Source organism: Grampus griseus (assembly GCF_964374135.1).
Source record: "Grampus griseus genome assembly, chromosome: 1".
Taxonomy (NCBI): Eukaryota; Metazoa; Chordata; class Mammalia; order Artiodactyla; family Delphinidae; genus Grampus; species Grampus griseus.
Genome location: NC_139017.1, coordinates 55,936,081 through 55,962,292, shown reverse-complemented (window position 1 = coordinate 55,962,292; position 26,212 = coordinate 55,936,081). Strand labels below are relative to the sequence as shown.

Here is a 26,212-nt window from a genome sequence, read left to right as displayed (position 1 = left end):
CCTGACTACATAAGCAGAGGGAAAACATCTAAAGAAAGGAGTGGATTTTTAATTCTTTAGTGTTGAAATATTTTAAAAGGAAAAGTCTTAAATAGAAAAATAGATTGGCTCATTGTTGCTTTTGGTTCCTCTTTTGTATTGTACAGGTATGTACTATCCTCCACCACCACAATGTGTGTCCCGCTTTGTCCGACCTCCACCATCTGCTCCTGAACCTGGTCCTCCCTACTTGGATCATTATCCACCGTACCTCCAAGATCGTGTAGTAAACTCTCAATATGGCACACAGCCACAACAGTACCCACCTATGTACCCACCACACTATGATGGCCGTCGAGTATACCCTGCTCAGTCTTATACAAGAGAGGAGATTTTCCGAGAAAGTCCTATACCCATTGAGATTCCACCTGCAGCAGTACCATCCTATGTACCAGAATCCAGAGAAAGATACCAACAGATGGAGGGTTACTATCCAGTGGCTCCCCACCCAACTCAGATCAGACCTTCGTACAACAGAGTATGCTGGGTTTTTGGGGTTTTTTCTTATTATATAGATTTACTTGATTATTGCTTGCAGTGATTTTTTTTTTAACCTTTTGCCATGGTAATAACTCTTTGATCCATCAGTTCTTTTTTAAAAGAAAGCATCTTCTCTTTTTTCACCTTTTCATAATCTGCATAGGTTGTTTTTTTTTTTAACTTTTAAAGGGGAAAAAAATTAATACCCCACCCCCGCTAACCCATCTTAGTTTCTGAACATTAGATGGTTTTATTAACATTTCTAGATTTATTTAGAAATTATGGTCTCTGACAAAGAAAAAGAAACTTAAATTTAGCTCTTTGGGAAATCCTGAGACTTTTTGGGGGTTTTGTTTGTTTTGTTTTGCTTTGTTTTATTAAGTCTTGCTATTTCGGATGTTAAGATGAGTATACAAGCTGCTTATTTAAAATATGTGCTAAGTGAATCAATGTGTCCTGAAATTCTTTTTCAATTTTTACTCATCTTTGCATTTTCAGGAGCCTCCTTACAGCCGGCTTCCTCCCCCTCCCCAGCCCCATCCTAGTCTAGATGAGCTACATCGAAGACGGAAGGAAATAATGGCACAACTAGAGGAAAGGAAGGTTATCTCTCCACCTCCTTTTGCACCTTCACCAACATTGCCTCCTGCCTTCCAACAAGAGGAAGTAAGCACATCTTTTTTAGTCTCTTTATCAGTTTTTCCTTAATCAGTGATTTATTGTGTCCTATTTAAGTCATCTTCACCTATTCCCAAGGTCATGAGGATATTTTCCTCTAACAGGTGTATTATTTCATGTTTAGATCTACAGTCCATCTAGAATTGATTTTTGTATATAGTGTCTTAGGAGTTAAGACCCATTTTTTCCCTAAAGGGTATCTCATTGATCAAGCATCATTTAATGAAAAGACCATCCTTTCCCCAGTACCCTGCAGTCACCTTTATCATAATCTGGTCACCTTTGTCATAGTCAGGTGACTATATGTTTCTGAACTCTATTCTGTTTCATTGATCTATTTCTCTATCCTTGTACCAACACCACATTGTCTTAATGTAGTAGTATTGTACATCTTAATGTGGTGGTGTATGTTTTCCAGTTTTGGTCTTCAGGATTATCTTTGCTGTTCCTGGTCCTTGGAAATTCCAGACACATTTTAGAATCAGCATGTGGATGTCCACAGAAATATCTGCTGCAGTTTTTTGTGTGTGTGTGTGTGTGTGTGTGTGTGTTACCTGGGCCTCTCACTGTTGTGGCCGCGGAGCACAGGCTCCGGATGCGCAGGCCCAGTGGCCATGGCTCACGGGCCCAGCCACTACATGGCACGTGGGATCCTCCCGGACCGGGGTACGAGTCCATGTCCCCTGCACTGGCAGGTGGACTCTCAACCACTGCGCCACCAGGGAAGCCCTCTGTTGCAGTTTTTATTAGGATTACATTGAATCTCTGGATCTGGGCAGCCCAGTATGGTAACCACTAGCCACATGTGGATAATGATGCTTAAAATGTGGCTAGTTCGAATTCATGTGTGCTGTAAGCACAAAACATACATTGGATCTGAAGGTTTAGTACCCCCACCAAAATATCAATATATTTATATTAATTACATGTTAAAATACTACTTTGGGTGTATTAGATTAAATAAAATGTATTGTTAAAATTAATTTTACCTGTTTTTATTTTTTAATATGGCTACTAAAATGTTTTAGATTACATATGTGGGTCAATTATATTTTCATTGGACAGTGTTGCTTTAGATCCGTTTGAGGAGAAGTGACATCTTTCCAATATTGAGTCTCCAAGAACATGGTATACCCTCCACTTCCTTGGATCTTCTTTAATTTTTATCAATAATGTCATATCTCATATAGTTTTCAGTGTCTTGCACATCTTTCATTAAACTTATTCCTAGAAAACTAATGTTTTTGAAGCTATTTAAATGGAATCCTTTTTGAAATTTCATTTTCTATTTGTTATTATTAAAGAGAAATTAAGTAGATTTTTGCGTATTTTGACACCTGTGTTCAGCAGCCTTGGTAAATTTCCCTATTAATTCTAGTATTTGTTAGTGGATTCTTTTGGATTTTCTGTGCACACAGTCATGTCCTTTGTGAATAATGACCATTTTACTTTCTCCTTTTTAAGTCTTTTCTTTTTTTTGTCTTGGTTGTGTGAGCTAGATCCTCCAGTAAAAATAAAAGTGATGATAGGTATTCTTATTTCCAGTCTTTGAGCAAATGGAGCTTCTAATAATTTACCATTGTGATGTTTGCTGTCATCCTTTTTGTAGGTAATCTTTATCAGATGAATGAAATTTCCCTATATTCCTAGTTTTTATAATTGAGACTGTCAAAGGTTTATTTAACTCAGTAGTGAGGAAAACAGCAGGATGATAAAGTTAATTCAAAGAGTAAGAGAGACAGGCTAATATAGGTAGTGAAAGGCAGGAAAAAAACACTGAAATAGAGTTGCTAGAATAAACTGGTTAATGTACTAGAGGGTAATAAACCATAATTTGAGGGTTATCAGTATTTCCACAAGGCAGTACTAATAGTTAACATGAATGAGTGTTGTCTTATTATCTTTTTAATGTCTTCAGGGTCTATAGCGACCCCGAAGACATTTTTCCACTTCTGATAATTTTTTTCCTTCGTCAGTCTTGCTAGGGATTTACCATCAGTTTTATCTTTAAAGAAAGCCAGCCTTTTGCTTTGTTGATCTTATTTATTTAATTATTTTGGTTTGTTGATTTTACATAACTGCCTCAGCTCAATATGTGTGTGTGTGTGTGTGTGTGTATTTATGTATTTATGTCAAGTAGGTTTTTTCAGTAGAGTTGCAGTTGATATTATGTAAGGAAAATGTCTTACATCCTTTATGTGTAGAATTATGATTCTAAACAATATTTCTAGCTGATAAATTATGAATAATAAGCAATGAAAATTGAAATATATCACATTGCATATAATAAACAGTAAACTTTGGGGTCTACAAAAGTAATCTACTAAATAAAGGTTGTTCATAGTATCTGGCTTTCCTCTCTAAACACTTTAGATGAATTTTCCACAATAATGTAGGTGAATTAGTAAAGCTATAACATCTTCTATTAATATAATTTTACGTGTAAAGTATCAACACTACATGATATTTTTTCAAAAACTTACTGTTAGAGACATCCCAGAGCCTTGTTATGCCATACCATTTTTTGAGAAATATGGAAAGCAGTATGACACTGTGAAAAGTGAGCTAATTTTGGAATGAAATATAATTATCTGTGAGGTTCAGCTTTGTGGCTCAGTGTGTGATCTTTTGTAAGTTATTTAGCCTTCATTAACCCTGAGGCTCAGGTTTCTCTATTTGTAAATCAAGCATAATAAAACCTACCTCACAGTGGTGTGGTGAAGATTAAATGAGACATAAGGCATCTGGCACAAAGCAGGCATTCAGTAAATAATAACTGTGTGTATTTATTACTTTTTTACTTGTAATAAAAATTATAATAATGCCTGGCTGTTATGGAACTTTATCTGTTGACAGAATTATTTTAGTTACTGACATACAAAGCTATATAATTAAACTTCAGTTCTGATTATAAACAACCTACATATAATTATACTAAATTCATACATTATAAAAATACATAATATAGAAAGAAATTTCTCCAAGATCTCATTTTCTATATCACTGTAAGTTTATTATATATTTTAACTTTTAATATATATTTCAACTTTTCTGTGCATGAAACACATCATTATAATTTTTAATCAGATCATTTAGTAATAATATATTCAGATTTTACGTTTTGCATTTTTTTTGTTTTTATTTAACCAGTTATCCTGGATGTCTTTCTGTATCAGTATATAAATTTATCTCATTCTTTTTTCTCTTAATAAATTTATTTATTTATATTTTACTTTTGGCTGCGTTGGGTCTTCGCTGCTGCACAGGGGGTTTCTCTAGTTGCAGCGAGGGGGGCTACTCTTCATTGCACGGCACGGGCTTCTCATCACACGGGCTTCACATCTTATCTTGTTGCGGAGCACGGGCTCTAGGCGCGTGGGCTTCAGTAGTTGTAGCTTGCAGGCTTAGTTGCTCTGCGGCGTGTGGGATCTTCCCGGACCAGGGCTCAAACCCATGTCCCCTGCATTGGCAGTCTGATTCTTAACCACTGCACCACCAGGGAAGTCCTATCTCATTCTTTTTTTAATTGCTGTATAATACATTGATTGCAGGGGAAAAAGCACTCTTGTTAGTAGGTCATGTCTTTAAAAAGCTAGCTGTTCTACACAAAATTTGTAAGCAGAGGAAAAATGTAAAAAGGAGCTGGAATTTTTAAAATAGAAGTAGGACAAAAAAAAAGGAAAGAGGTTATAAACAATGGAAACAGGAGTTGTGGTTGAAAATGAGTGGTACTGTGAACAGCATATCCCTCTGCCAGTGCAGAAGACCAAAATGATGACTCAGAAAATAGAAGGTTGTTTTAGTATAGGCGGAACCATAGAGCCATTTAAATGTACCAGTACTCCCTGAATTATTAGTATGTCAGTATATACATCTGTGATAAAGTGAGAGCAATTTATTAGTGTTCTAGCACTCCCTATACTGGTATAACCTTGGTCTGATCACCCACATTGTCTCTCATGGACTTGAAGAACATATGAGATAGTGTATACATAAAAGTACTTAGAAAACTGTAAAACATTACACAAATGTGAATGTAAGTAAAAATGCATTAGACCTAGAATGCCTATTTAGTTATTACATAATTTCAGAGCTCATCCTGAGAAAAGAAAATTAGGAATCTTATCCTTTTCACTTCATTGACTCAACCCTAAGGACCAGAATTTATTCAAGATATGAATTATTGCTATTAAAGAGATTTAGGCAAAAATGTTATTATGTCATCACGTACTATATAGAACATTTAAGATTACATTTTAAAGAATTTCTAATGCTCTTGTTTACCTGGAATGTTATTGAAAGAAACATTAAGGAGGGTCTAGCAAAACTAGGGCATAATACATACTTGCTTAAGTTTTAACTGAATCTGATGAGAAAGAGGATGGGCAAATCTCTTCAAAAATCCTACTTTGATTCTTTGAAGGATATTGAGATACTTTTTTGACCCTCTGTTAACAAAGTGTAAAGGCTGAATATCATTTTTCATTTGTTTTATATTTTTCATAGTCTACAAAAATCTTCTAGTGACACAAATCAAATAACTGTTACTATGTTGCTTCAGCGTGATGTTCTAAAGAAATTCCTGCTCTCTCTGTGCTGTTACTCATAGACCCATTTCCTATTTTGTTTCTTTTTTCCTTTTTCCATCTGCAGTTTTTGGATGAAGACTTGAAGGTAGCTGGGAAATACAAAGGAAATGATTATAGCCAGTACTCACCCTGGTCATGTGACACCATCGGCTCCTACATTGGAACCAAAGATGCAAAACCCAAAGATGTTGTGGCAGCAGGGAGTGTGGAAATGATGGTATGTGTAATAACTAAGCCATAATTAATACAAATCAAGATAAACCAAATAAATTATCCCCAGTTATAGTGTAGACACAAGTAACTGAGCTTTGCTTAAGTTTCAGACCATATTCTGTACTATGTGATTGAATTATATTTAAACTATATGTTTTTTTATTTCTTTCAAGTATATATAAAAATCTTTTCAAACTTGTCTAGACAAAGAAGAGCGTTTCTTATTTTTCTGTGAAGCTAGCAATTAACCCAACAGCTGTTTAGAATTAAAAGTAAATTATTTTGCATAACTAAGATCTTGAATTTCTTGTCCAAATAAATTATAACTCTTTTACAACTCTTAAGTTTAAACAGTAAAGTTGAATCTAGTGAACAATACTAGTGTGTGAGTCAGAATTACAGTTACTTAGCTTCAGATGAGCTGTGGTATCCTGAAATGTATTACACTTATGCCATTTTATTTTTTAACAAAAAATAATGTAACACCATTGTATCTAATACTCAAGCTTAAAATATATCACTATTTTATCTTAATTGCTTCTTTATCCTTTAAAGAAATAAAACTTTACATAAGTAATTAAATCCTCCTCGCTTTACCTCCCTAATCTCGTTTTCTCCCTCCCTCCTTCCCTGGAGATAACCTCTATCCTGAATTGAGAGTTTATCATTTCATGAATAATTTTATACTACTTCTAAACAATTTTGTTTTGAATGTTTATAGACCTTATACATATTATAAACCTCAACTTGCATTTTCATTCAGCATTGTTTTTGAGATGTATCCAAATTTATACCTATAGTTCAAATTCATTCATTTTCACTGCTTTTATCAGGTACCATTGTATGATAACTAATATCATACAATAAATAAATAAATAAATATATAATTGTTTATTGATTTTCATGTTGATGAACATTTAGGCTGTTTTTAATTTTTTTATTATTATGTACAGTGCTACAGTAAACATTCTTGCATATGTTTCCTTGTGCACATTGCATGAAAGTTATGCTTAGGAGTAGTATTGGTGGGTTAAAGGTATGCCTTGACTATTCTTTTTTTTTTTTTTGACTATTATTCATTTGCCCTTGTTAATTCTAACAGAGGTTCCCTAGGTTGTTATATAGATTTTCAAAGACAGATTTGCCCAGCTGGTTGAGAGAAGACCAATTCTTGGTAATAGAAAAGGAAGACTTAGATGAGTGAGGTGATATCTATAGCATAAATATGATTAGATGCCAGACAATTAAAAAAAGAAGAAAGAGAAAAAAAGGAATATAGAGGAGAAAAAAGAGAAAATGAACCTTTTGTTTTTCTGTGGTAGGATTAAGAAAACATTGTTTTTAGGCCATAAAAAAGTCTTTCTGAGAGAATAGGAATGAGATGAGGAGGTAGAGGTAGATAGGAACCTTTGCTTTGTACCTGACTTTCAGAAAGAGTTATTATAATAAAGTAACATAAACATTAGCAAAATAAAACTCATTTACTTAAATTAACAAAGAATAAAAGTGTTTTCCAGCCTAACCTAGATGTAATCGAACATTTCCCAAATGGATAAAAGTCTACCCCAGTGTTTCTCAAACATGAATGTGCATGTAAATTACCTGGGGAATCTGTTAAAATTCAAGTTCTAATTCAGTAAGGCTGGGATGAGACCTGAAATTCTGCATTTCTAATGAGTTCTCTAGTGATGCTGATGCTGATGCTGCTGGTCTGTGGACTATTCTTTGAGTAGCAAGGGTCTAGCAATTAGATTTCCATTTATCTTTCTGACTGGAATGCCTTTTAAAAGCCTATGTTGGGGGCTTCCCTGGTGGCGCAGTGGTTGGGAGTCCGCCTGCCGATGCAGGGGATGCGGGTTCGTGCCCTGGTCCGGGAAGATCCCACATGCCACGGAGCAGCTGGGCCCGTGAGCCATGGCCGCTGAGCCTGCATGTCCGGAGCCTGTGCTCCTCAGCGGGAGAGGCCACAACAGTGAGAGGCCCACGTACCGCGCAAAAAAAAAAAAAAAAAAAAAAAGCCTATGTTGGCACTTATATTTTTAAACAGTCTTTTTCTAACTATTGATTGTTGAAAATTAATTTATTGGTCATAATGGGCCTTTTTTTAAAGAAATGAATTAGAATAACTAAATACAAGAATACATTACATATAGTAAGGATAAATGTTTGTCATGAAAAAATATATATATACATATACATATATTATATACATATATATATATATGTATATATATACATATATACATTCAAATATATATATTTGAATGTATATATGTACTGGGTCATGATGTAAAAAATATTATAGGAAGTGATCAGAGGTTTGAAAAGCAATGTTTTATATGACAACTAAAGGCAACTAATGATTTTAATCCTATCAGTAAGAACATTATACTCTATTTTAACCTTATTACAGAGCTAGAGGAAATTATGTTAGAGATCTAAGTGTGGGGTGGATTTCTCATTTTACTTTTTACCTTCTCATTTTACTTTTTACCAGAATGTGGAGAGTAAAGGAATGAGAGACCAGCGATTGGACCTTCAGAGAAGAGCAGCAGAAACCAGTGATGATGACCTCATCCCATTTGGAGACCGACCAACAGTATCTCGATTTGGTGCCATTTCTCGAACTTCCAAAACAATATATCAGGGTGCTGGCCCAATGCAGGCTATGGCACCTCAGGGAGCTCCCACAAAATCTATTAACATTTCAGGTAAGAATCTCAGAGGTAAGCTGATTTGGAGTGTTCATAGTCACAACTCCCAGCACCACCTACTCCCCATTTACCGTCAGTGCTTTTCATAACCTTGCAGGGCAGTAGTCTTCAAACTTTTCTGTGGAATTATCCCTGTAGAAAGGTAATTATAACCCAGGGAATTGTAGGGGTACAAACTAAAATTAAATATCTGTATGTGAAGGTAACCTGTGTGTTATTTTTAATAGTTTCATTGCTTTTGTTAAAATAATACATCTCATTTTTTTTAAAAATCAAACAAAAGAAAAAATTACAAAGATTGACTTTTTATTGGGGGAAAAACAAACATCAATACCCCTCCATCTTTCAAGATAACTGTGTACATAATATGCCTACGCCTTTTAGATTATGGCTACCTAAAAAAAAGAATCAAATCTATGAATTGCATCATTCCACTGTAAATTACTCTCTTACAGATTATGGTCCGTATGGAGCCCACAGTGGCTGGGGAGGTTCTCCATATTCACCTCATCAAAACATACCTTCTCAGGGACACTTCAGTGAGAGGTATAAGTCATTCTTTTTACTTTTACAAGCCTTTAAAATTACTCAACTTACTTTGTTTTTCTGGTCATAACATTTTTTTAAAATAAAATTTTAAATTTATTCCATACTTTCTTTCCCACAAAAGGGAGAGAATATCTATGTCAGAAGTGGCCAGTCATGGAAAACCCCTTCCATCTGCTGAGAGGGAACAGCTACGACTAGAATTGCAGCAATTAAACCAACAAATTAGCCAACAGACCCAGCTACGTGGACTAGAGGTACCAGCCTAGAGATATTTTTTCATTCCAGTTTTTGAAGAGTTCTCAAAAAGATTTTAAAAGGAGGAACTTTTGAGGTAAAATGAACATAAAACTTTAAGGTTTGTTTCCTAAGAGTTAGTACAGTTGTCCATTTTTCAAAGAATTTAAGTACTTCGAAGTTCTGAGACAATAGGAAATTTAGAATTTCTATTACGTGAGAATAGAAAACATATTTTATATGTTTTATATATTATACATTATATATTACATATATATATATAAGCTCCTTTTATATTTTTATACTGTATAATATTTTAGATAATCTAAAATTTGTAGATTATCTAAAATATTATATAAAATAAAAAATATAAAAGGAGCTTATATTCCTTGATGGCACATTTAAGTTGAAGGTATATAGTACATAGTTTTTTAATCAACAGATGCTTTTAGCTTAAGATTTGTTTTTAATTTCTTATATTTTCTTTAATTTTTAAAAATTTCTCTCACTTCTTTTACTCGTCAGCATCTTTAGTAGCTTAGAACTTTGACCTAAAAAATATAGTCTCTGTATAATAATACCACCTTTCATTACTATAGTTCTTTCAGTTTATAAATTACTATCACATATCTTATTTGACCCATACATGTCCCTAACAATTAGATTAGGCAGGTGGTATTGTCCCCCACCCTTTTTGGTTGAAGGATATTAGTTTCACAGAGGTTGAAACATGAACCCAGTTCTTCATACTCCAAATTCAGTGTTCTTTCCACCATGCTACCTGATACTTACGAGAAACAAAATGTCAGAAGGCAAAGAATTCTTAAAGTCCTTTAAGTGCCACATCAGGAAGACTAGGTTTTGTTTATATTATCCTTTGTATTGGAACATAGACTTTGAATATGGAAAGCTAAAGACATTCTAATGATAAATGCATTGCTCCCTTCTAGAGAAAAAGATGCTCTTAGAACGTTTCTTTCTAGATGTATATCTTTCTACAAAGATCTATAATAATAAGTAAGCTATTGCTTTGGAAATAAATTTCTAACTGATTCAATCTTAGACTTTCTTATTAGCAAGACCAGTAGGAGGGATTTGTGTGTGTGTGTGTGTGTGTGTGTGTGTGTGTGTTTGTTTTTGAACATGTGTCTGGCTTGTGCTCTTATGTAAGCAAGAAGGTTTAGAAATAAAAACCTGTATAGTATGCATGTTTGTCTCCTTTTTCCCATTGCTTTATTAACATTGGTCCAAAACTTCTTGCTGATTCCTATCGTAAGAAAAAAGAATGCTGTGTTTATTATGTTCACCTTTAGTTTATTAACTTGTTGAAGATTTGGACCTTTAACTCCATAAAGCATTATTCCTTACCTTGCTATTTCATGGCTTTTTGTCTTTGTTGAAATTTCTAGACTGATTTTCTGTTCCAAAAGAATTTCAGCACTATTTAACTCACTGTGGTTAAAAGTCCCTGCCATTACTGAGGTATCATGAAAGAAATGATAGAATTTACATCAGAGAAAATTCAATTAAAAAACAAAAGGAAAAAAATAGAAAAGGAAAGAAGCACATTTATAGTTGACTTCTCTTTCCACTAAGAAGATAAAAAGAGCAACTTATACCAAAGATTAAATTACTATTCACTAAGTTTAAATGCCCCATATTTTCCCTTTTGTATTCAAATGGTACTCAGAGAAAGAAGCAGTGCCTTACGTTTGCATCATTTTTATTGCCAATCCATGAGTAGTAAGTTGCTTGGGCGGGTCTGGCTTCGGGCCTTGTCACTCTGCGCGGCGTGGCGTGTGTTGAGCTGTGCGCTTGGCTTTTGCACTAGGCTGTCGGTAGCAGGCTGGCTCTGCAGAGGGAGGCGAGCGCCTTGGCAGGCCAATCACAGCCCCCACCGCCGCCGCCGCCCCCACCGAAGTGGCCTGGAGCGCCCTCAAGTGAGCAGCTGAGCTTGGAACTGCACCAGGTGGAAAGGGAAATCGGGAAGAGAACCCGGGAACTGAGCATGGTAAGTGCTATGGTGGGAAAAGAGAGGAAAGCTGAAAGGAAAGCCTCTGTGTAGTTGTGTCGCTGAACTCGTGGTTCTGGAGTTCTAGAATCATCTAGAGCTGTAGAATCATCACCCCAAGGCACTGCACTGAGTGATTAATACTGACAGTGAGTGTCCTGAAGATGGTCTGCCTCCCTGTTTTATCATTCTTCTCCTCATTCTCTTTTGGTTTGAGTGTGTTCTTTGTCTTAGTTTTCTGCATTACAAAAAACTTTCCGGGAAAACAAGGGGGTTATCTGGAAGTTACTAAATTTCTGTTAAGCGTATTGATTAAGGAAGCAGAGGGGATGGTGTTTTTTGCAGTGCCCTCATGTTAAACAAAGATGTATTACCAAATAACATTTCTAGGTTTCACAGCCCTTCTGTTATTGATGACCTATTTTTTTGTCATGAGTGAGATGCCATCTATATATTATTTCTTGTGGAATTATATCCATAGATATGCTTAGGGTTTGTTTCATAGTGCATGAACACTCATTTCAGTAAATTTTTAGTCTTAGGAGATTGAACCATTCCCTCAGATTGCATGGTAATTGGTTTTTGGTTTTTTTTTTTGCATAGTTTTCACATTCTTTGTAAGCAAATAGATGGGATATTTCATTTTTCTGTTTTCAATAAGTGTATCATAGATACTTATTATATTTTGACTTGCTTTTTCTGAGTCATCAGTTTTTCTGTGAGATTTTTCCATGTTAACTTGAGGCATTTGTCCCCTTGCTATCCAGCTTGGATAGTGAGCAAGTGGGCCGTACTCCATTATGTTTTTGTGTATCTCTCTCGCTCTCTCTCTCTCTCTCTCTCTCTCTCTCTCTCTCTCTCTCTCTCTCTCTCTCTCTCTCTCTCTCTCTGGCTGCATTGGGTTTTCGTTGCTGTGTGCGCAGGCTTTCTCTAGTTGCTTCAAGCAGGGGCTACTCTTCGTTGCTGCGCAGGCTTCTCATTGTGGTAGCTTCTCTTGTTGTGGAGCATGGGCTCTAGGTGCACAGGCTTCAATAGTTGCAGCACATGGGCTCAGTAGTGCGGCACGCGGGCCCTAGAGCACACAGGCTTCAGTAGTTGCGGTGCATGGGCTCAGTAGTTGCAGTGCATGGGCTCTTCGGGCACGCAGGCTCAGTAGTTGTGGCGCACTGGCTTAGTGGCTCTGCGGCATGTGAGATCTTCCTGGACCAGGGATCGAACCCGTGTCCCCTGCATTGGCAGGCAGATTCTTAACCACTGTGCCACCAGGGAAGTCCCTATGTATCTCTTTTAATCTGCCTGTTTCTTTGGTCATTTTACAGAACTAAATATGATTTCTGATCATCATTTTGTATTATCTATATCTGTTCTCTCTTCCATTAGCACCATTAAATAAAAGATAATTGAATTTATTTCCTTTTCTTTCAAAGGAGAACCAGTGTTCTCTGGATATGAAAAGCAAATTGAATACAAGTAAGCAAGCAGAAAATGGACAACCAGAACCACAAAATAAGGTTCCAGCTGAGGACCTTACATTGACATTCAGGTAAAGAAAGGGACATTTTCATAGTCTTATACAGTCATGACAGAAGTACCCTCATACATATAATTTGATTTTTTTTTTTTTTTTTTTTTTTTTTTTTGCGGTACGCGGGCCTTTCACCGCTGCGGCCCCTCCCGTCACGGAGCACAGGCTCTGGACGCGCAGGCCCAGCGGCCATGGCCCACGGGCCCAGCCGCTCCGCGGCATGTGGGATCCTCCTGGACCGGGGCACGAACCCGCGTCCCCTGCATCGGCAGGCGGACCCCCAACCACTGCGCCACCAGGGAAGCCCTATAATTTGATTTTTAAAATATTATTTTGTATACATTGAGAAAAGAATATTTTTGCATGAGTTTAGGAGTTAAAACTTATTTTAGGTCAGACCCAAGGTTGAATTATCTGTTAATACCTAAGAAATAAAATTTTCTGCTTCCATCTCCTTTTTCCCCTTGTTTTTTAATTTATTTAAAACTAGTGTTAACATTTTGATGTATACCCTTCTGGTCTTTTTTTTTTCTTCTGGTTTTTTTTTTTTGTTTTTTTGTTTTTTTGTTTTTGCAGTACACGGGCCTCTCACTTCTGTGGCCTCTCCCGTTGCGGAGCACAGGCTCCGGACGCGCAGGCTCAGTGGCCATGGCTCACGGGCCCAGCCGCTCTGCGGCATGTGGGATCTTCCCGGACCGGAGCACAAACCAGTGTCCCCTGCATCGGCATGCGGACTCTTAACCACTGCGCCACCAGGGAAGCCCTCTTCTGGTTTTTTGAAGTGTGTAGGCATTTAGCCACTCCCACCCACCTATCCGCCCCGCCCCCGCCCATCCTCCTGGTTTTTAATTTGGTCTGTCCCATGTCATCCATTATTCTTCTACAGGTAGGGAAGGATACACATCAGCTATTGTGAACAACCCTGCAATAAACAATATTATAGTTAATTCTTTGTTTGCATATCTTGCATCTTAGAGTATTTTGCAACTTAGGGTGTTTTGAGGCTTTTGATGCATAGTCCCAAGTTGCCCTCCTGATGATATACAACAATATCTAATGCCCTGTTGCTTTCAGGCTTAGGTTTTTGGCTGTTTAAATCCATGCGTTATCCTGGGTTCAAAGCAATTTCTTGTACTAGTAAACCTGCTAAAAGCAGGGGTCAGCACTTTTTCTTAAAGGCCAGATAGTGAATATTTAAAATTATGAGTTTTACTATTTCTGTGAAAACTCTCAGTTCTGCCATTGTAATGTGAAAGTAGCCATAGACAATATGCAAGCAAATGGGCAGGCCGTGTTCCAAGAAAAATTTGTTTACAAAAACAGGCAGCTAAAAAAAACAAAGTTTAAAAAAAAAAAAGGCAGCTAACTAGCCTTAGTTTGCCAACCCCTATGCTAAAATAAAGCGTGGATATAGAGCTGTAAATTAAAGTTTGAATGCCATTCATGTATGCCATTCCATACTGCTAAAAAGAAAGGCCCTGTTGACTTTATTCTACTAAATAATCATTTTTATCTCTCTCCTTTTTTAAAATCCAAACTCTTTTTTTTTTTAAAAAAACGTTAACAGTGATGTGCCGAATGGATCAGCCTTGACACAAGAGAACATCGGCCTCCTATCAAACAAGACCAACTCTCTGAACCTGTCAGAGGACCCTGAGGGAGGAGGGGACAGTAATGACTCCCAGAGATCAGGAGTTACATCCAGTTCTGCTCCCTAAAACATGAGGAGTCCTACTTTTATCTTCTGTTCCTAACCAATTTGTGGGGCATAGGGGTAGGAGAACAGATAGCTTCTAAACATTTTCTCTGAGAGTGGTCAGAGAAATCCAGGAAAAGCACCGGAGGCAATGTGCACAAACACCACTACTAAAAACAAACCCTGCACATAGTTCACAATAATGCATTTTTTAATTTAAAAGAAAAAGAAAAAGAAAATTAGCAGTATCTGCAAGCAATTCAGATTAAATTTGTTTTTGTTCTGTGAATGAACTTTATTTTAATAACTTTGGACGCCTTGGATCCAGGGCTTTAAAAAAAAGAAGAAGATATTATATATACACTCTGTTTGATTAATTGTATGATCTTAATGAAGTAGGTTTTTCTTGTATTTTGGTATTATTACATACCCAGTGTGTATAATTCCTTACCCTCAATCCTTTCCAACTCTCACAACCCCATAAATTACAACAGACAAAAAGCACTGGCCTTTCTGAGAATTCTGTGGTGCTTGAGAAATAGACAGTAATAGACTAGTTATTAGAAAATGTGCAGCACACCAACATTCTAAGAGCTGTTATTTAGAAACCATAATCTGCTTTCTCTTTCTGGGTCACTAGCTTCATGTGTAGGTAGGTTTTTCATATGGCATTAAAACTTTTGTAGTTATTGTTCAGGAGGGCTTTATTTCTTGTTTTTGTGTTTATTTCAGCTTTTCAGAGAGATAATTACCAATTAATTTTTGAAGCCCTCATTTCCGATATTATGGATGGACCCCTTTCATTCTCTTAATGTAATCAGAAACCTGAGTCAATTTTAGATTGCTTGAGTAGATTTAAATGGAGATTACTTTCAGGATAAACTGTAGTTTATTAGCACTGAAAATACATACTTGGTTTATTACCTGTATTGAGGTGATGGTTGGAAATTTAGAGCTGTGCTTTTCCAAATTGAACCTCTGCTGAAATCATAGAATGTTCAAAAACCAGGACAATCAACCATGTTGTAAAACTGCAACACTTGATTTGAACTTAAAATGAACAGAGCCACATTAGTTCAATGGATGTATTATGTTTTACTCTCAAAAACCAAAAGTATAAAATTCCCGTATACTGGAGCCCTTGGCTTTCAGAGATTGGCAAATACGAACTGCCTGAATCTCAAGGATAGTTCATGAATTAATCAGTTGCAGCTTTTCAGAATCATTAGCACAAGTAGATAGTAAGTACCTAGAAGTCAATTTTTGTAGTCTTGGCTTTACAATATTGAAAAGATTCTTCATGAAAATGTTGAAAAGAATAAGGAAGGATTTTTATTACTTAGTTCTGCTGCACATATTCTGATGCCACATGTCTGTACTGAACTAAGACCATATAAAACATGTTTAGTGGGGGTTATTTGATATAGTCACCCACCCTATCCCTGTGTTTGCCTGATTTTCTAAAAATTTCCCTTTCTGGATTATACTACTAAAACAGAAAGCACTGGTTATGTAATAAGTTACTGCATTGCTTTGGTTGGGTAAAAGCAAGAGTTTGTATTTTTCTTGTTTCTTATTTTCTTAACCCTTAACTCCTGCTGAGGTCATAACAACCTCAGTCTAAGCTCTGTGTCCATCATATTGTTAAATGAAACAAATGGGGGGGTGAGGGTGGGGGGAGGGTAATACAGTCCTGCCATTGCCTACCAGTAGGAGAGTCCAAACAGAACACTCTTTTGAGTAGCAATTATTTAATTTGCCCAGTCAAGGCACCGTGTTTATATACTATTTCACATTGAATTTGATTATGCCCTACAGACCTGGCTGGTCAAGGATTTGATATACACATATTGGCTTGGGATTCGAGCTTTCTTTTTTATTTAAATAAAAATTTATATATATATTATATATATACATATATACATAGCTATATCTGTATATATATTGGGTATGTTTTATGGATTTTTTCGCATGAGCGCAGCTGTTGCGATAAAATGACTGATTGGGAGGTAGAAGCACTGAATGAAGATGAGGCATTTTATCAGTTGATATCCATATTTTCCTTTTTTTTTTAAAATACACTTGCTTTTTTGCTTTTTTTATTTGTTTTATTTTGCTTAAAACCCTCTTACATTTACTCTTTAAGTACTTACTGTTTTTTTGGGAGAAGGAGAGAAACTTTTATGTCTGACAGAGTCCGAGATTTTTCATTTCTCTCTATAGCCATAAAAGACAACATTCTTGGCCTCTAACCTTCTGTAGGCAGATTTGGGCAGATGTTATTTCTCCTTTGGACATGTTTAATTCCTAAATTTTAAGAGCAGTTGGTTCAATTTGGAACTCAGAATGATTCTGGTACTGAAAAGGAATTTATGGGTATTGATTTTGTTGAAATTTGGAGTAAAAGTAAAATTCCATTTTGGGTATCTGTTGAAACCCCTAATAACTCAACTTCTGTTGTTCTTGTTCATTTTCTTCAAATATACTCATTCTTCCTTTCACCATTTTGATTTTGTAAGCTAGGCAGAAACAGGGATTAATTTATACAGTATTCCTATTCTGAATAAAACTAGAGAAGCCACTGTTTTGAACTGACTTAAAATACTCTCTTTCTCTTTTTAAGGTATTTTCATGGAGTGAAGATGGGGGGAATCTCAAATTGTAGCCTTAACCCTAGCTGTACCTCTCTAAGGCCTCACACTCTAGAGGAGATCTGAGTGGGTAGAACAAGAGAAAGGTATACTGTCCCACTGTGCCTGTAATTTACCTATTTTAAATTGGTTACTCTGCCTTACCTCACAGAAATTCTTACAACTTTCGCAGTGCTCACAAGCAGTTTTAGGAATTCAATAAAACCTCCATTGTTTTTTTCTCTTTCTTTTCCTTTTCTCTGTTGTATACCTTGTGATATGATGAGCTAATAAGGGTTGATGACCTGTTCAGGCAAAACTGCTTGACTTTCTAACTGCTTTTTTGTTAAAATCTATGAAAAATAATTGACTTTTCTAGCTTTTTAAATTTATTCCTTTAGAGACAGGTAGAAGATGAAACCAGTCAGATAGGAAATACAGTTTTTATGCTTTCTACTTATTCAAATGTTAATTTCTTCTGAAGATGACTGTTTGCTTTTCACTGAATTAAAAGACAAGACTCAGACATCTCAGATGAAAATGAACAATTCTGAGAAGGTTAAGGTAGGAGTAATAAGCATTGTGTTCAGTCTGGATAACAACACCAGAATTTTATTCCAGCTAGGAATATAAAAGTACTTGGACTTTTTCTTTCTTCAGTGAGTCTCTGGAAGAGGGTAGAAGTACCGAGAATAAGATATCTAGACTCAATTTTCTGACTTATATGTAGTTCTTTTGCCTTACTTATAGATATTGTCATAAGTTCAGTAGGTGCCATGACTTGGGTAATTTACAGAGGCTGAAGTGACCAAAGATCCATTCCTTGTTACTTTTCTAATCAAAAGAAAAGTTAGTTATAACATAGGTTTCTAGTAATATTCAAATAATAAGACACTATTTCTAATGCCAGCTACAAAATACTCAACTACTCAGAATGTATAAAAATTTATTTCATACAGCATTAATGTGGTTGATTCCCTTCTCCCATTTTATTTCCCTTCCCTTCTCCTAGTCTTTCCCATGTATTTATTTATTTATATATTTTTTTTTGCCTAAAAGACATAAAATTGGTATGATTCTCATTTGCTACCTTGAATATGTAACTCCATCAGACTTTCCATTGGTCTTTAGGGTTGGAGCTCAAAGTTTTTGATTTTCTTTTTTTCTCTGTCCCTTCTGTATCTTGCAAATTCCCCTTGATTTACCCACTGCCCTCCCCAATCTGCAACAGTGACAGTTTGCTGCCTCAAAACAGAGCATTCAAATGAATTCGCTTAGCCAATAACTTCTGTGAAGTTGCCTTTTCTAATGGTGTTATTACTCAGTGATGCACAAATGTGGTATTTGCCCTACTGGTAGGCAAACAAAGGTCTGGTTAGGAACGGTAACCTGCTGTTTTCTTTAAAGGAGAGCCAAAGACTTGTGCTTTACTCTGTTTTGGTTTGGGAGGAAATAGTAGCCATTTCGATTGTGAAACCTCTTAGTAGTTGTGAGTTGATTATACTGTGTAGGGAGATGTATCTAAAGTTAACTGTTAAAGTTAGCTGGCCTTATAAAATGTAAAAGTAATGAAAATTCTTCAGTTTTTCTAAACCATGAATGTCATCTTTTACAGTATTGTGTGTAAGCAGTTCCTCCTCCCTTTTGTTGAGATTATCTTGTCATGATAGCATGTTGTATTTTTGTTATTTTACTTGTGCCTAAAGGACAATCTCCTATCACTATGGTCAAGTAACTATAGTCAGTACATGTTAGATTATATTCAGATTCAGAGAAAAATAGATTCTTTTCACTAAAGAGTACTCGGTTGTTATTGCTTATGTACAAATGGTTATAGATGGAGATCTAACCATCTTTTTCTACTTTTTTTTTTTTTTTTTGCTCATTTTAAAGAATTGAGTAAAGGTTTCATGTATAAAATCTATCTGTAAAAAGCACTTGTAATGTCTTATATATCATTAAAAGGAAAGGCTCAGTTACTTTTTAGGGGAAATTAATAACCTGTCTGGAAATTAACTGCAGTGTTTACTTAGATTTTTACCCTGAAAGAGTCCAATTGTGTTTATTTTTTATTGCCGATACATGGTTATAATGTTTGCAAGGTGATCTCTTCCCTGAAAAGTCTGCCTATCCTTTTAGATAAAAATTAGAGTTACTAAACTAAGCAGATTTTACGTTCAACGTTAGGGATTGAACAGGCAAGCAGTCTACTACTGTCATCATTTTACCTGACTGCCCATTTTGCTGGCCCACATTCATACCTTTCTACCTTGGACAGCTATGATTTTTATATTTATTTGTTGTTTCAGCTCAGCTTTATGAAATTTTCCTGCTGAAATTACTTATTGGGAATTACAGGTGGATTGCAGTTAATATTTTTTAAAATTCTTATTTCAACTTTCCTGAGCCACTTAGAAAAAGAAAGTTGTTTTTGTCGAAAGATACTGTTAATTGTAGTAAATGCCAGCTTACCGTTTGGTTCTTAAGATTTTATTTCTTTGACTGCTAAAGGTGTTTTCACTCGCATTAGATTGTAACGCTAGCTATAATGTTAATGAAGAATAGGAAACTGCCACCACCAAGAAGAAGTAACACCTTTTAATAATAAATATGTTCCCAGTGGGTAGATTCTCAATACTGCACTGAACAAAGTGGGTAAAGAGCCCTTTGAAATCCTATTGTGATAAAGGGACTAACCTCACCACTGGAATCCTTGTTTTCAGAGCTTCTGAATTTTCAGCCAAACACTGAACTTCCCCTAAACTTTATTCCTGAGCAGAACATCCCTAGAGTAATAACCATTATTTTCAAAAGAAAATAAGGCACAGTAACCCAAGAGAGAGAACTTAAGCCTCACAACAAATTGTGTCCAAAAATATGTATTTAGAAAAATAAAATCCTGTGGAGTTTGTTATCCTAATGTATGTTGTATACTAGATAAGGTGACTTATTTTCTTGTATTGAGGTCTCATTATTTCTAGTTGGGTTTTTTTGTGTGTGTTGTTTTGTTTTTAATTTAAACTCTAAGTAGACAGAGCTCACAGGTCTTTGGCATCCATTCTAGGTTGTGCACTCAGAGTCATCTTATAACTGGAAACTGTCAGGTGGGCCCCTACCCCAACTCCAGATGGTGTATGAAAGGGTCAAGAAAAGAATGGAAACAAACTATTGGGTGGATAATTGGTAGCCTTTTTTTTTAACCTGATTTTTAAAATCACCATTTATTAGTGTAATCTCTCTCCACTGATAGGCTGCCATTCTCACAATAATATCTGAACTACCCTGTAAAATACTCCTCTGATTTCAAAGCATTTAAGCTTTTGCTTATCATGTTTACATCCTCTGTTCAACTAAGACACTGTTCTGAGAGCTACTTTTTCCAGGTGTATTGTTGCCTAAATTTCCTTTATTCCCCCTTTCATCCTTTCTCTTCTTCCCACCTTCTGGGAATGAAAGGAACTGGGGGGAAAAAGTTTTTCTTTTTTTCTTCTTTTTTTTTTTGTTTTATTCATTGATCCATAGGCTTCATTATCTTACTTGATGATGAATCTGTGAGTTTTTAGAACAACAGAAATGGAAAAAGTGAATCAAGATAATGAACAAAACCTTTCACCCACTTAAAACATTTTCCAGTTGTGAGATTCCTCTTCTTGTGTGTGGTCTCTTCCCCTTGTTACCCTTCTTACCCTTTTTCCCTGACTATGGTCAATTTGGCTCATACCAGTCTCCCCGAGACATTCTGCAGTCATTATCACCTTTTTGGGTGGATTTTATTTTGTTTTATTTTGTTTCTGTTTTTTTAAGTAACTTTTTAACATTGATGCATATTTGCTTGGGATAGAGCTTGTGTAATTTACCAATCGTATTGATTGTATGTGATTGTGCCCTGCAGAGGTATATTTAACAAGTCAAAAATAATCTAGGATAATAAAGGAGCCCATGAGATTTGAGTCAGGTTATAAATGACTTCATGAAATCATTTACAGTTTGAATAGTGAGAATTTATATCTCCTGTTCTTAAATTAGTGCTAGACAAAATACCATTTTTTTTTAAGTTTTCTTGCATTCCTATTTTTCTCCCCTTGCCTTTTAGCTCCCTTGTTCTTTCTTGCCTGCCTCCTGTTCAGAAATAAAAATATTGAGCCTTAAAGAGACAGCTCATTTCTAAGTTGCTGAAGTTTGTGAAATTTTACTTTTTCCAAGTGTTTCCAACTTTTCTTTAAAAAGTGAAGACATAATGAGTTGGAATTTCACAAGCTGTGAAATTAGCACTTGGCAAACTGTGAAATCTTATTTGAAGACTTTATCTCCTGGAAGTTCTTTTGGAATAGGAAAAAAGAACCCTGTTTTTGAAATAGACCATTTCCCTCTCTTTTTAAAAATCTGTTTATATTTTGAATTTTTAAACAGACTTCAAAAAAGTGAAGTGGAAGAAAAATAGTAGTAGGAAGATGTTTAGGACAGCAAAATGCTGGGTCTGAATAAGTACATACTCTCCTTGTTGCAGAGTTTTGAGAGGATGAGGGCCATCTTTTTAATTTGTATTATCTGTGTGCATGGTGTCTATATCAAAGATGCCACATTTTGTTAAAATGCTATTCCTTTCTTTATTCTCTTGGAAACTGACTCAGCCTCATGTTGCTCCAAATTAGTGTTTAAGGCTCCCACAAGTTGCAGATAAAAGGACAAGTAGAAGGAGGTGATTCGCCTTTTGGTTTGTAAATATATGCAAGTGTCTACAAGGTCTTTATCTGCTTTCTGTCAGCATTTATATTAAATGATAAATTGATGAGAAACGCGTAGTCTTTTTTTGTAAATGAGCCTGTGCCCTCTTATTCTAACCTTGGGATTGTTTTCTTACACCTTTTTTATGGAGTGAGTTTGTTTGTTCATTTTTAGGTGAAAAAAAGAGAAGTAGGTAATATATACAAACACACATACTTGTAGTGTCAACTTTATAGATATCACAGGAATTAGTCCAACACCACAGTTCAGAATACTTCATTTGTTATACAGTGATTGCACATTAGGAGTAAAGGTAATGGTTCTGAAATCCTAGAGTCAGTGTTCAGTGAGACTCCATGGTTAACATTCAAAGTTCTAGTTTTTATGCCTTCTCTTAAAATCAGAACCTTTTTATGCTTAAGCAACATGGCCTCGCTCTGAATACCTTCCTGATGCAAATTTTTTTGTCTTTCCGTTCTTACTCACTTTTCCTGATTGTCCTGAAATCCCCACCAGTTAGTCATTCCTGGCATTTAGAGGATTTTCTCTTAGAGACCACTGTAAAATATACCCTATTCAAGAACTCAATGGCATGAAGAAGAAAAAAGGGCAGAAGAGGGGAATATTCTAGATTAAAAGGAACTTTAGAGATACAAAAATCACATGCAACGTGTGGACTTTGGATCCTAATTCCAACAAACCAAACATTCTTTTATATAATATAGTTAGGAGAATTTGACTTAAGTATTGAGTATTAGATAAAACCAAGGAATGACACTTTTGTTCAGTGTGATAATAGCAACATTGTTATATAATAAAATGTCCATGTTTTTAAAAGACAATAACTGACAATGGCTAGAGTTTCCTTTAAAATAACTGAATATTTTTAAAAGAAAAATAATATACATTACCAGTGAACAAACATCACTCCTTGTACCATCAGTCAGCAATTAGTTGTCCATTAGTACCATATCTGACCTCAAGAGAAGGGGCCACAGTAAGAAAAAGTTCAGAGGGTATGAAGGATGGTAACTATTCCAACCATTCTTGAATGTCATAAAAGCTAGAATGGGAATTCCAAAACCACACTTGCTGTCTTTACCACTTACCTAGGCCTACCCTGCTTACAAGCAACAGGGTACTTTGTGATCCCTTACACTGAGACTCATTGATTAATATGAGTTTGAGGGCTTCCTTGGTGGTGCAGTGGTTAAGAATCCAACTGCCAATGCAGGGGACACAGGTTCGAGCCCTGGTCTGGGAAGATACCACATGCCACAGAGCAACTAACCCCGTGTGCCACAACTACTGAGCCTGCGCTCTAGAGCCTGCAAGCCACAACTACTGAAGCCCCCACACCACAACTACTGAAGCTCATGCGCCTAGAGCCTGTGCTCCACAACAAAAGAAGCCACCGCAATGAGAAGCCCACGCACCGCAACGAAGAGTAGCACCTGCTCACCACAGCTAGAGAAAGCCCGTGTGCAGCAACAAAGACCCAATGCGGCCAAAAATAAATAAATTTAGTTTTTAAAAAACATGAGTTTGATTTTTTTGTGTATATTAGCATCTCAATCCCAGTAATCAGCTAATCTGCAATGATCAATTTGTAAATCACTCTGCTTTCCAACATTGTGGCTCATTTAGTTAATGGCTGCCACCCTTATTTGGAACACCTAGCACATCAAAAGTAAACTTTCAACTACTCACTGAACACTTAGTACAGTATTTACTAAAGTAATTTACTGAGTACTCCCTATATGGCACAACACTGTAGGGGACAAAGAGGAAAATACTCTCTACCCTTAAGGATCTCAGACTCCACTTATGAACTTGACATGTATACAGTTTAAGGATACATAACATAAATCATCTACAAAGCACTAGACAGAATTACCAAAGGATTATGCAACCATAGCTGTCCTCAAAAGAGAAGAGCAAGGAGCTGTGAGGCTATACACAAGGAAGATTTAGCCTTGCTTGGCTAGCCAGCAAAGGCTTTCTTGAGGAAGTGGCATTGAAGGTAAGAAACAGCTTGGGGGGACTGCACAGGGGCGGGGCAGGAGACTCCTACTAGTCAGAGAAAAAACGATGGGTGAACTCTGCGAAAGAAGAAAGACTTATGGAAACGAAGAAGGTCATTGAAGTTAGAGTAGAGAGAGTGAGCTAGTGGTTTTGGATGCAGAGCCAGATCACAAAGTTGCGTTTTATTCTTAAAAGGAGTCCAAGGAAGGGTTGTAAGCAGGGGAATTAAAGGGATCAGGTTTGTGCCTCTTCATTCACGTTCGTTCATTGAGAAGCTTCTGTGTCGGTGCTTCTCAAACCTAACATGAATGCAGTTCACCTGGGGCTCTTGTTAAAGTGCAGTTACTGTTTCAGCAGGTCTGGAGTGGGGCCTGAGATGATCTAACAGGCTCCCAGGTGATACCAGTGCTGTTTGTCAGAAGACCACACTTTCGAATAGTAGGGTTCTTTCTACGTGATAGACAATTTTAGAAGCAGAAGGATCCAGTTTTCTGCCTATCAGACTTAAACCTTTTAGTGAAATGAGTGAGATTGTAAGGCATAATTAGCACTGCTTGGAGACCACTTAAAGGCAAGTGTCTAAGGCTGGGAGAAACAAGGTAATTCAGGGAAGTTTTTGCATTTGAGGAGGGCCAGGTCTTGAAAAGCTTTATGTACCCTTCTGAGTTGTGATTTTATCCTTTAGCAATTAAAAACCAGTATAGATTTTAAGCCCGAGAGTGATGTGATGATTGTGATTTGAAGTGGAATAGGGCCTAAGGCTGAGAGCTCAGTTATGAATCTGTTGCAGTAGACTTACAAGAAATGATGAGGGCTTGCACCAGGACAATGGGAATGAAGAGGAGGGGAGGAATTTCTGAGAACAGCACGAGCATAACTGGCATTTCTAAACACCCAAATGGGCGCCATCAAACGGATGCCACCAAAATCAGGTGCTTCCCGTAATTCCCTTGACCAAGCGCAAGACCTGATCCCATATTATCAAGTTAAAGGGAAAAAATTACCTTTGCAGTGTCAAAGCCCTTAAAAAATACAGTTTTATGGAAAACCTACAGTAACCTTAGTTTATCATCACCTTGCTATCTTCCCAGGTCTGAAAGTGTTCAGGTTATTATGAACTAAAACATGCTAATTTTCTTCAGTCCCTATGCTTAACCATTATCATCTAACTGGGCATTTTGTTATCGTGACAGCAAGCCAGGCAGCCTGATGAAATCCTGGCCTTAGGGCATGACGCAGGCTGCCTTTCCAGAGTGGGCTGGCCCGTTTCTCTCTGAGCATCTCCAGGGTTTTTGTCTCTAGCAGCATTCCCTGGTTAGCTGAACCTCTGTAGCCATACCAAGATGTGATTCCTGAAACTTGTTTCTGTTCAAAGTTAGAACAGCCTGTGCCCAAGCAGTATCTGTTGGTTTACAGCACTGGCCACTTGGGAAGGGCCTGAAACCAACGATGTCCTGATGGGATAAAAGCTGCCAAACTACCTTCATTTCTAGCCCCTCATTTCCTCCTCAACCCTCAAATGGACTTGGTCAAATTTGCTAGAGCAGCCCTCCGCAGAGGTAGGTAAGAGACACCAGTCACACAATTGACCTGTACTTATCAAAACACACACCCTTGGCCTTAGCTTTACTGTGAGTTTCTTCCCGTTACTTCTTGGTCTGTCCAAGCAACCCCTATCTCTCCAGGGAACTTTCTCCCACTACCTCTACCTCTGCCTCTGCTGTCTTCCCAATTTCTCTCTTACCACCTACAACTTCCTGAACTAACGTAGAAGCAATGAGCTTTGACTCCATGCAACTCTCTCTTGCTCAACCTCCCAAGAATACCCTTGTCTGGTGTTTCTGTTCATACATGGTGTCAATTCCTCTGTATAAGTAAGCATTTTTACTTTACTTGATAATCTTAACTTTCCACTTGGGAGGAATTTAAAGTTATTTTCCTGTTAATAAGTCAGCAAAACTACTCTGAACCTGGGTATCTTCAAACACAAATATTTATTGAGTACCTGGTACATTCAAGACCCAGTGGCATGTGCACTGGACATGTTCAATAAATATTTGTTTTGATTTGGTTTCCATTTGGTTTCCCTGAAACCAAAACTGAA

At 36.6% G+C, this 26,212-nt stretch overlaps 1 protein-coding gene across 2 annotated transcripts in view; it reads left to right on the top strand.

Moving 5' to 3' along the window:
- The window catches only part of RC3H1 (ring finger and CCCH-type domains 1), a 96,205-nt gene extending 74,051 nt beyond the window's left edge, over nt 1-22,154 (top strand). For both annotated transcript variants that reach the window (XM_082651990.1, XM_082651989.1), the window contains exons 12-20: nt 147-517; nt 1,018-1,185; nt 5,851-6,003; nt 8,497-8,710; nt 9,169-9,259; nt 9,384-9,516; nt 11,328-11,507; nt 12,935-13,050; nt 14,600-22,154. In XM_082651990.1, coding sequence (XP_082508116.1) covers nt 147-517; nt 1,018-1,185; nt 5,851-6,003; nt 8,497-8,710; nt 9,169-9,259; nt 9,384-9,516; nt 11,328-11,507; nt 12,935-13,050; nt 14,600-14,750 — 1,577 coding nt within the window. In that variant the 3' untranslated portion in view covers nt 14,751-22,154. The remainder of the gene's footprint in view (nt 1-146; nt 518-1,017; nt 1,186-5,850; nt 6,004-8,496; nt 8,711-9,168; nt 9,260-9,383; nt 9,517-11,327; nt 11,508-12,934; nt 13,051-14,599) is intronic.
- The last annotated feature ends 4,058 nt before the right edge of the window (nt 22,155-26,212 follow it).